Below are 12,152 nucleotides of genomic sequence, written 5' to 3'. Positions count from 1 at the left end.
GCAATAGAAGTATTTCATGGTAGGCTTTATTGGAATATGTAATTACTAAGCAAGAAACCCACATATAGGATAAGCAGTGATTCCACCATTTGGAGCTTTTGGCAGCAATTTCTATAGTAATGATTTTTTTAAATAGCACAAGAGGCTATTTAAATATAACACAATAATTGTGATGACAAGTTATTTTCCATTAATATACTGGTTTTGAATGCACTATATTTGAATACACTAAATTATTTCATATAGTAATTATTTCGTATAGTAGTTTTCCAGAATTCTAGGAAAACTCAAGGTAAACTGAAGGCATTTTTAAAAGCTAACTAAATGTTATTACTTAGAAAGATTTCTTAGTTAAAAAAAAAAATCAATACTAGGTTTTCAAAGCCAATTAACTTTACCAAATAATTAGCAATTAATTGTGAAAAACATCCATTAACTGTGTCTATGTATAAGAAGTCAAATTTCTGAAAGTAGCACAGTAGCTTTTGTTTACCAATGACACACAAAAAACTTTAAGCACAGGACTGAAAGATAATCAATACTGCAAGAGGCTTCTCAAAATTAGAATAAATTGACATTTTTGGTGTCAAATTTAAGTAGGCAAGTTAACAGTGACAACACTAACAATCATTTGCTGCATCAAGGACAAATTAATGAGGCATGTAACTTAAAGGCATGTAAAATGATAGAGCCGTCGGCCCTGTACCTGGTGCTGGCGATGCTTGGGGATTCTGCTCCAAGCCTACATCTTTCCAGCTGACTGGCAACAATCTGCCTTTCCACTTCCAGTTCTCGGGTGAGTCGTTGAAACTGAAGCTCCTGTGATTCAAGGAAATAAAACGCGTATAAGGCGCTGAGGTTTGCTGCTCAGGCAGATGTATGAATCAACGTATGTCACAGGAAACATAAGAACACACCCATAACATAACACTATAGTGTGGCTTTGTGAAATTAGACTTCTGCATAAAATTGCAGACCTAAATAAGCTACTGATTTGTAGCTTTTTCAAACTTAAAGGCACTAGAATATTAGCCTTTGTTTGAAATTGGAAACGGAGATCTTTATTTCTTTTTCGGTTCTAATTGAGGTCTTCAAACAGTATTTCTGCTACAGTGCTGCATTAAACTAAGGTCTGCAGATTTCTCACTTGATGTGCCTACATCAGAGGCACAGTGACCAACAGAAGCTATTCATCCTTAATAGCTAAGTTTTTATCCCTCATACTGTATGTTAGCACAGTTTTAAAAAAATGTAAATTCCCATGAGAATCACTTTGCCATGTTTGATACAAAGCCTTTTAACTGTTACGGGGAAAAAAAAATCATTCCAATCCCACAGAAAAAGTTTTGCTATATTTACCTACAATATAAGCAATAAAATTATTTTATTGACACAAGTGCACTCATGTGTCACTGTGTTAAGGGAGGGGAGAAAGATAAATGAAAAAGTCTGAGCCATAATATAGAATTTAAAATTGTATTGAAAAGAAGGAAAGATTGCCTAAAGAAATTATATTCTTCATGCTGTGTCATGACGGCAAGGAAGTTCTATTATAGGAGAAGATTTCTAAACTTTATTTGTACTTATCTCATTGTTACCTTGACAGGATTTTAATAACTAGAAAGTATGCTATGCTCTAAAACATCTATAGATCAAACCAAGTATACGCCAAAGGCTGTAAGCCACAAATAACATCTCCAATAACACCTCAAGCTCCCCTGTGCCATATTATCTCCTTACAAGTCTACTCAAAGCAAATGCTGAACTTAAGTAGTCTAATTGGACAATGACTATTAGTTCAAAATACCAGGCGTGTGAATCCCAAGCTTAGAAACTAATCAGAAATAAAACTTAAATATTATTTATGACAATATGAAAATACACAGTGGGGAAGCGGGACAGTGCCTACCTCTGCTCAACAAGACCTAGACCACTGGCTCTTCATAGATGTTCAGCAGCAAGAGACCAGAAAGATAGTAACTGTACAGCATTCAGTATTAGGCTAAGATAACTGATTTTGAGGACAAACAGCATTACGTTTAACTCATATTCAGTCTTTCTTTGCCCTTAAACAGCATCATATTTTTTGTGATACACTTCCATTCTTTCAATGATTTTACTCAATTGTTTATTATACACCTCTTTTCCCAGAAGACCGGCTGCTTGTATCCAGCTCGGCCAGGAAAGGAGCATTCGTGAATTTAGACTAAGGCTCAAATTCCCCAAAGCATCACGTTCCCTTTGAGTTCTGGGTTCAGTGGCTACGAGGGAGTGGGGCTTGGCGTGTCGTCTTCATTTTGGGATGGCCAAAAGTTACCAGGGCAGGACTAAGGTATGTTTCAAATTAGACCATGAAAACAATTTCCATTCATAGGAAAAAGTTCCATTTTAGTGGATTTTTATCATGTTAGTGGCTGCCTATGACCTTTTAAGTAGCCTTTCAAGAAAATGTTTGGGAAATTTCCTGCATGAAGGCAGAAGCTGGAACGTATTATTCCATAATTCCTTCCCTCAGAAGCAGAGACGGATGACTTTGGCTCTGCCAAGAAGATGCCAGACTGTGACTCAGGTGCTGAAGGCAAGACTCTGACATCAGAAAACATGAAGCTTCACTTTTTCTCTTTCTCACCTTCTTGCCTCACTCTCTGCAACAGGTCTTAGGGTCAAGTTCCTAACATGGAAATGATCTCCATACAAGCTATGCTTAGTGGCAGTATCAGAGGTTTCTTTACCTGACCAATTTTGTGGCACATATTTAGACACTGCTCCTAGAAGTTTACTCTCAAGGCTTGTTCTTCAGTTCTTGCTACAAATGTGGGAATTCACTAATACCCTTATTAAACACCTTTTTCTGCACAATTAGCCATGTGAGTCTGTTTCTTGCAACTAGAAACCTTGACTGATGCACCTATAGAAACCATTTACAATTGTCGAGTTTCTGGGAGAACCTATGTACCCATAATGTTGCCACATTTTTAATTTAAAAGTTGAGTAATTCCTTCAACATTTGTGTGAACTGAGTAAAGTCTATGTTATATCCTTACTGGCATGGAGCCCATAATCAGCTACTTTTATCAAAACCATTCTACCCATTATTTGCTCACACTTCTCACAAGAAGGATGTCATTAAAGCCCCAAAGTAGACTATCAGGAAGCTAGAAAGCAGGGAATTTGTAAAGGTTACCCAACACCTGTGAATATTCACAAGTAAAACATGCGTATGCTTTGTTACAAAATTATCATCACCCCCACAGAATATAAACTGAACACCCATATGTGACTGGCACCAAGATGGATGAGTAGGACATAAATATTTGACAATTCTGTCTCTACTGGCTTCTTTGACTGACTGACGAGGAAGACAGTATTACACAGTCGTATAAAAACATATCTAACGATTTCCAAAATAATACTCATTAAAATGATTATGCAGAGATACCATCTATAAATTTTAAATTTTTATATGTTATCCTCTAAACTTAGATTGTGAAGGCTGATCCTTACATCAGCATCCAAAACTGGGCCATCTGAATTATAAGGGGATCTTATATTTGGTCTCCTTTGAGAAGAGCAAGGAAAATAATGTTAAAAGCATTTGTCAATGATTTAGTATATGACAGTTTCCTTTTTAATTCCGGCAAACAAGGCCATAAACAAACTTAGAAAGAAAGTGAAGGCTAACATTCTATAAAAAGCTGTATGTTATATGCTCTAAAAATGACATCAGTTCACAAGTGTTGAAAACTTTTCTTTATATTTACCTTGTCTCTCTTAGGTAAATATATTGATAAATCTTCTCAGAGTCAAGGGAATAGGAGAAAAGAAAGCTCACTTTCATGACCTTGTATGGCCTTGTATGGTGGACAGAGCTACACTGCCTCAAGAAGCCCCAAGAAGGACTTGCTGCCCCAGCCGTCAGCTACTCGGGTGGTGCCTCAGCTGCAGAGAACTGCCCTGCCCAAGGGCACACCCTTCTGGGCAGGTTGCATCCAGCCAATGACTGAAGTGGGAATATAAGGGCCAGGCCCAGGCTTGCTCTCGAGCTCACCATGGCTTGGCTGGCCTGTGTAGTATTGGGACTTCTCCCCCTGCCCAATCCTGCTTTTCCTTCCCCTCTCCTCCACAAGTGTTAATCTGCAATAAATACTCTGCACACAAAACTCCATTTCAGTGAGAACTCAACTTGAGGCAGTATTTTTTTTGGCTTCCTTTTATATAATGATAGAAATTTTCTCTCACTCCTAATTTTTAAATATTGTGAGATGCTTCAAGTGTACAGAAAAAAACAGACAGTAACACAATAAGCTTTGGAGAACCTTACCCAGCTATAGCAAATCTTAATATTTTGCTAATTTGCTTCAGGTTTTTTGAGAAATAAAATATTAGAGATATAATGAAATCCCCTGGTTTCTCTCTCCTGGGTCCTATTCCTTTCTCTTTCTTCCTCCTGAGAAAAAAACCATCATCCTGAATTTTGTTTTTAATATTCACATAAATATTTTATATTATTACTACTCTGTATTTACAGATCCACAAGTGATATGTAGTATTGCTTTGCATGCTCATACAACTTACATCAATGGTATACTGTAGTCTTCTGCAGATTGCTTTTATTATGATTTTGAGATTTATCAACATCAGTACATGTAGATCTAGTTCATTTATTTTCATTACTCAATAGTATTCTATTATACAACAATGTAGAATTTGTATTTATAGCGCACAATGTATTTATATGTTCTCATCCTGAGGAACCCTCAGGTTGTTTCCAGTTTTGTGCAATTATAAGCAAGTTGCAAAATAAGCATTCTCGTATAAACCATCTTGTGAACATGTAGCAGACTTCTCCAGTGTAGAGACTTAGAAGTGGAGTTGCTAGGTTAACAGCTATGCACATCTTCAGCTTTACTTTCCAAAGTAGTTGTACCAATTTATATTCCAGTCAGCACTGTATGAGAGTTCCAGTTTCTCCACATTCTCACTGACGCTGATTTGCATTTTGGGGCTTACCTTCCTTTTTTTTTGTTTTTTGGTATTCTGATAGGCATGGAATACTATCTTACATTTGTTTTATTTTGTATTTCCCTGATAACCAACATCTTTTTATGTTTTATAAAAAACATTTTAACCAACATATGTTTATTGGCCATTTAGGTTTTTGAATCTCATAGGTATAATCTCTCAGGGGGAGACTTTTTCCCTAGTGCCAGCATCCAGGTGTATCCTCTTCCGTGGGAGAGATTTCTCATCATCCTGACGCTAACACTGTAGCTTTGTAAACTTTTAGCTTGAGGCAAGAGATCTCCTATTAGACTCCCCACCTGGGGCGGCCCTCAATGGCACGTGGCATGCAACACCAACAGCATGCTCGAGATCACCTAGGTGTGCCAATACCTGCATTCTAAAAGCCAGGTTTACTGCTTACTTAGTTTAGGATTCTCACTTTCATTTCACTTTTGGTTTCTGTGAGGTCATTACTTTCTTTCCAGCTTAGCCTTGCTTTTAAGAGATAATTTACATATTTTATTCAGCATATTTAATTTCTTTCATAGGAAAGACTGGTTAGGGTATTGAATCTGCCAGATTTGGGAGTCTCAACAGCTTTTTCTCTTAATTTCTCTGAAGTATATTGAGGGGGAATTTCTTAGTACTTTCAATTCACTATTTCTCTATGTGTGCTGTTTAGGGTTTATCTCTTCTGTTGTACTTTTTTTCCAGTGGCAATATTTTCCATTTCTGAGACTTCTAGTTGTTTCTGTATTTTTTTTTTTATATCCATCTGTTCCTGCATGCTCATTTGGAGTGAAATCTCTCTTTCCCCCTTCCTATTTAGGTTTACCCTTACCTAGTCTCCCAGATACCTCAGTTCTAAATGAGGCATTAAATTGGTGATTCAGGGTTCCTTTCAAACAGAAATACTATGGATACCGCACATCTAGTCATGAAGCTGTTGTCTCCTTCCTCTGGCTTCCAGAAGTCCAGGAAGCTTTCAGCATAGGTACTTCCACTTTCATCAACGTTGACAAGCAGGAAGAGCTCCACTCCAGATCTCAGCTTCAAGTTGACACTGAAAGCTGGGCAAATTTCACCCTCCTATGGTGTCTTAGTCTCTCCTACTCTCATTAAATCCTCACTGATGGCCAGTACTGACATATTTCCTGACCCTTTCCAACTATGCCCTATGGAAGCCTCATTCAAGTTTACAAATTCTCTCTTCATAAACTCTTCATCTTTTGCTCAGAATATTCTCCATCTCTGGGTTACTAAGAATACTCTCCACCTACAGGCTTCAATTGAAATGTAGTTCTTTCCTGAAAATACTGGTTTTTCTGATCACTCTCTCCAGTGAAGACTATACATTCTGCATGTCTCATACCTGAGGTGCCCAAAAGCAGGGAGCTGGTTTTCTCCTGGCTGCTCACTACCTCTACTTACTAGGAAAAAGCTGTTTATATCATTCCTCAATGTCATCATGTCAGTAGGATTTGTAATCACATTCCTGATATTAGTAAGTTGTGTTATCTTATTTCTTAATTGGTAAAGACCATTGTTTTTCCATACATGTGTAAAAGGCCATTGTGATTTGAGGCTCATGCTATCCAAGTACAGTTGCCCACTTGCATCACTACCATCTATTTACTTTAAGTTATTCTGATTCACTGATTCAGGAGTAGCTACAATAACTACTACCACTACAATGACAACAATTAAGAAATAGCAGTAGGCACTCAGATTAGGCCCTTAACTTCCTGTCCCCATATTCACAACAATCCTCAGTTCTCTTCCAGGCTTAGTGGTGGGAATGTCCTCTTCTCATCTAAGGCTCTCCATGCCCTCTGCTTCTTCCAAGATCTTGCTTCTCTCTCCTGAATCTTCAGTGTTTCTTCTCTGTTTAATGCTCAAATTCTTCTCATTAGAAAACTTACCTTCTTGATCTCAGGACTCCTCAATCTCTGTTTCCTTCCCCTTTGACCTATACTACCTTTTACTAAAGATTTTTCTTTAAATTGACTCCTTTTTAAGACATAGTATAAACCCAGGTATTAAAATCATATTTTCTAATGCTTTTATAACTTTCCTAATACAAATGGAAATACACAGTAATTTTTTAAAATGTTCATCTGTGTACTAAACATCATTTCATAGGGGCCAGCCCAGTGGTGCTGCAGTTAAGTTCACATGTTCTGCTTCGGTGGCCTGGGGTTCACCGGTTCAGATCCCGGGTGCGGACATGGCACCACTTGCCAAGCCATGCTGTGGTAGGCGTCCCACATATAAAGTGGAGGAAGATGGGCACGGATGTTAGCTCAGGGCCAGTCTTCCTCAGCAAAAAGAGGAGGATTGGCAGCACATGTTAGCTCAGGGCTAATTTTCCTCAAAAAGAAATCATTTCACATCAGCGGTACACGTACAACACACCAGCGGTCAACATACCTTTCTATGCCTATAAATCTCAGCAGGAAACTACTGAGTACTCGTTCTCTTGAAAGAAGAAAACTGACATGGCCATATGTGATGCAATCATCACAGTGGCTAAGTAAGAAAACGTTTTTACTTTCACCACTGTTGCTTAAAAATCTTCCAAAAATTTTTAACTTTTCTGCCTTAGTATGTAGAAAGAAAGTTTTATATCACTAAAAGAGCAATTATCATTGACTAATAATATGTTATATTTTTAAAGTACAGAGGATTGTGCACGATATGTCTTGTTCTCACTACATCCTATAGCTTTTTTTCAGTCTCTTGCCCACTGTCAAAAGATGGGTAAATTATTGTCATGACCATATCTTTGAGGCTCTTGAGCCAGGCCTAGGGAACGATTTTATAAACGAATATTTAAGAGCTAATAAGAAATTCTCAAAAACAGCATTCTCTAATTCAGGCAAGTACTAAAACCAAAGCAGCCATTTTTTCAAAAGGTCCTTGAACTTCTCAGCCTTAAGATTACCAGCTAGTAATGTAAAAGTGATCAAATGTCTTGGTTTTCTATCACAGTTTACTTAATAAGTCATTATTAGGTCTACTTGGCAGTCCCTAAATCATAGATAATTGATTATAGAAATGCTAGGCATATGATGTCTATCCTTTTTGGACTGGCTAGGTCCCTTTGTTGAAAAGAAATTCAAAATCAAAAAGACTTGAACAACTAACATTGTTTCTCAACCAAACTGTTTTGAGAACACCAGTGTCCCACTGTCTCACAGGTATGCCCTTAAAGGAAGGGGTTCCAGGTCACATAGCTTTGGGACACACTGCCCAGAAGATTCTAAATCTTGGAGATTCACAGCAACACTAGCATATTAAACGTTCTGAGAAGTCTACCAGTAGGAAATTAGCTTACCTTTGTTTAACCTAGCAATTCTTTCATTTATTCTACATTAAAAATATTCTTGATACATTGGAAAACAAAATTGTAATTGCTTTTGTCCAGACTGAATATTTACAAAGCGCAGTGCACCACAACGGGTTAACCTTAAAATGGAAACTGCTGATCTCACACCACTCCTGAGACCTGAAGGGTGCACATTATTAGGAGGCCTCTGCTGGACTAGTTGCCCTATGCTTATGCTCACTGTTTCTTACATTTAGATCTTGTCTAAGATAAGAGAAAAATACAAGCCACAGGTACCAATCTGGCTTTTTGGTAACACTAGCTAACATTCTAATAGGAGATGAACAATTTTAAGACCCTTATTGTTTTATCACACTGTCAAACCATACAGGATTATACCAGATTCTAACTTTGGTATGTATTCCTCAGTTTTAATGAAGCAGAGAGAAAACAGCAAAGCTTACCAGATGCTCTAAATTTACATCCTAAAGCTCAGGCTCTTATCAGTAACTGTCATGAAAGCTCCTTTATTAGGAAATCAAAATAAAGGGAGAGAGGTTTACATTTTAAAACTTACAAGGAAAGCTTTTTTCTTAGAGCCACGTGTGGATGAGAACGTCAAGGTAAAGAGGTAAAAGTCCAAGCTTTTCCTACAGCGCCATGGACAGCTTTTTAAAAAACTGTCTACTCACTGGTAACTCATTGTCCTTGGCTCTTTGGTCCTGGCTATCTCTGACCATCACATGGGTCCATATGCACTAGAGATGTCCAAATTCACTACCTCAAATCAGATTCAAACCCCGCATTTTCTAGGATCATCAGCTAAGGAGCTCTACCTGAAGGATGAGTCATGGTCTCTACCAGGCCACATCCTTCTCTGTTTTCTATTTCTCCACTGCAGTGGTTCTCATAGTGTGGGCCCTGAACTAGTAGCATCAGCATCAGCTGGAAACTTCTTTGAATCAGAAGGGGTGAGGTCCAGCCACCCATGCTTGAACAAGTCCTACAGGAAAGTCTCATGCACACCAAAGTTCCAGAACCACTGTCCTAATGGAACCACATTCCTCTTTGACTCAGGCTCAGACTACAGGTGTTTTCATCTTTTCATCATTTCCTTCCTTTCTCTTATTCCCCATTCCTCACACATTAAATGGTTTCCCAAATTCTGTCATTCCACCTCTCTTACACTGGTCGAATCCATTCCCTTCCTCGCCATTCCTACCCTAATTCAGGGTCAGGTTAACTTTAGACTATTGCAATAACCCCTCACTAAGCCTTCTCTCCACCATGGTGGTGAGGGGCCTTGCCTCTGCTTTTCACGTTTCTTCCAGATAAATCTGTTAAAGGCATAATACTACTCATCAATAATCTCTGTTCTTTGTTAAGGGTTTACTGGACTCCAAGGTTTCTGCTAAATACTTTATATGCATTACTTCATTAACTCTGCAGTCAGCCTGCAAGATAGTCAGGGTTACTCTCATTCCACAGATGGCTGAATTGCCTAAAGTCATTCAAAACCAGGATTTGAAATCACATCGGCCTGACTTCTAACCCCAGGTGTTAACCACCTCCCACTTCATAACAGAACTTATAAAAAGCCAACTCAGCCGTATTTTAAGACCCATTGTAGTTTGGCTCCCCAAATACCCTTTTCTGGTCTCTTGTCACTCCCCTTCACGCATCTGGACTGAACTATTCATGGTTTCCTATACATACCACTCAAAGCTTTTTCTCATGTTGTTCCATCCACCTGAAATATCATCCTCCCGTGAATGCCTCTACAGGCCTTTATGCAGCCCTTGAGTAAAGTGCTTGGCCCATTACATGTGCTCCATTTACTAAGCTGGATTCTTCTTAAAGAAGAGTGGAATTTATATTTCATTCATCTCAGTATCCTTTTAGCTCCCTGTAAAACCAAAACAAGAAAACCCTGCTAATTCATTCAGGGTGAATTTTATACAGCACATTTTATTTAGTATGTTATAATTGCTTGCATAGATTTTTAAATACTGATTCCAGAGTGTTCTCATACAAGGACAGGGAAGATAAATGATAGTTGACCCTTTCAGAGGCACTTAAAGCATTTCAAACGTCATAATAATCATAGCGAGGAAAATCAGAAAAATCAATGATACAAAACAATTTTCACAGAGAGAAGTAGAGGCAGAGCTGCAATGAGACCTGGGCGTTTCCCAAAATTTTGTTCACTGCTCTTTTAACAAATTAGGAATTTCACATTATTCACAGCGACATGGTCAAATACGTTAAAAAAAATTTACATGTGCATAATTTCAGTGGCATTGTGGCTTATCGCTATTAATATGACTTACCTCGTGATACTACTCCATGCCCTCAATTGCTTACACCTGTTTCCGCCTGCCAGCGTCCCTGATCTCTCAGGCACCATCCTGCCTATCAGAAAATCAGGAGTTTCCTGGGCTTGGCATGACATTTTTGAAAACCTGTCCACAAGTCTACTGACATTTTAAATTGTTAAACTAGCAATGCCTTCTTTTATTTCATTTGCCTTCTCTCCTAAAAAGAAGAATGTGTGTGTGTGTACACTCATATATATGTACGTATATATACATACACACACACACACATATACAGTCATGGGTCGCTTAATTGATAGGGATATGTTCTGAGAAATGCATCATTAGGTGATTTTGTTGTCATACAAATATCATAGAGTGTACTTCCACAAGTCTAAATGGTATAGCCCACTATATACCTAGGTTATATGGTACCAATCTTATGGGACCACCATTGTTTATGCAGTCCGTCATTGACCAAATTGTTGTTCTCAACTTCTATTAGTTGAGGATTTACCAATTTATGTTTAAAATTCCTTGTATTTAAAGAAGTTCTAGTAGTTAAATAAATACTGAGGAAAAGAGCTGTAACATGGAAAATGGATGCTTGGACAAAGTGTCAGTTGGAGTTGTCAATGACAATTCTTGCTATCATTTTCCAACAAGGTAGTTATTTGGTAGAATTAATGTCAAAAACACAAGGAGGTTTTCTTTAAAATGCAATGTCTTGGATATCTGACTAGCCATTACTTTAAAATTTATTAAGAAATTATGAAAAATAATGACTTAACATTCACAATTTATCTGGTTTCTAGCACATAAATATTTCAAAATTAGTAAGACCAATGATGCATATCATCTAATGTTAGATGCTTATTTAGGAGCTAATTGACTGCACAGTAGATAATTCTGCATATAAATCATTATTTGCTGAAATGGAAAAGTGAGATGAATAAACGACCAGTCTCCAACTTCCTCTATGTGGACTAGTTATGGCAAACACAGCAAAAGATATGAAAATGATAAGAGAAACAAAAGGCTAAATTTAATCTTCCTTTCTTCAGTAGATCTAATAAATAGCACTAGGGAATAAGGTGTTAATTTTAAAAATGATTAATTTAAGGTTTGCTTAGTAACTTAACGAAACGTAATGGGGAAAAAAAGCAAATACCATCTAGTGCAGGGAGATCTTTTCTTAGGATTTTAAAATCCTAAGTAAAAATTTCTTAGTCCTTTTTAAAATTACTAGGCTTACTTCTACAGTTGTTCTTTCTGCTCTGCAGATATTTTACAGCTGAAGTTCATGGGGGGGTGGGAGGTGCTGGAATTAGAATATACATTTATTAGTTGTGCCCTAGCCAATTAAAGGGTTCCTGTGAAGGCTTGTTAGTGGCTCAGGAAGTATAGGAGGTGTCCAACTGTATTTTCTTTTTAACTTTTTAATTTTACATTTTATCTGTGTGGCTTTACTAACATTATATTCCCCTCTAAACCTCCAGAAATTG

General features: G+C 37.6%; 1 protein-coding gene across 12 annotated transcripts in view; it reads right to left on the bottom strand.

Moving 5' to 3' along the window:
• PKP4 (plakophilin 4) overlaps positions 1 to 12,152 on the bottom strand; it is a 232,102-nt gene that overhangs the window by 101,547 nt on the left and 118,403 nt on the right. For 10 of the 12 annotated variants that reach the window (XM_046657995.1, XM_046657987.1, XM_046657988.1 and 7 more), the window contains exon 3: positions 707 to 819. The exons of 1 other annotated variant lie outside the window; for it this stretch is intronic. In XM_046657995.1, the coding sequence (XP_046513951.1) occupies positions 707 to 819 (113 nt within the window). Of the gene's footprint in view, positions 1 to 706; positions 820 to 10,048; positions 10,070 to 12,152 lie in introns of those variants that run through there. One more of the 12 variants, XM_046657994.1, reaches the window with a different exon arrangement.

This window comes from Equus quagga, chromosome 4 (assembly GCF_021613505.1).
Source record: "Equus quagga isolate Etosha38 chromosome 4, UCLA_HA_Equagga_1.0, whole genome shotgun sequence".
NCBI classification, from domain to species: Eukaryota; Metazoa; Chordata; class Mammalia; order Perissodactyla; family Equidae; genus Equus; species Equus quagga.
This window is presented reverse-complemented; position numbering and strand designations above follow the sequence as displayed.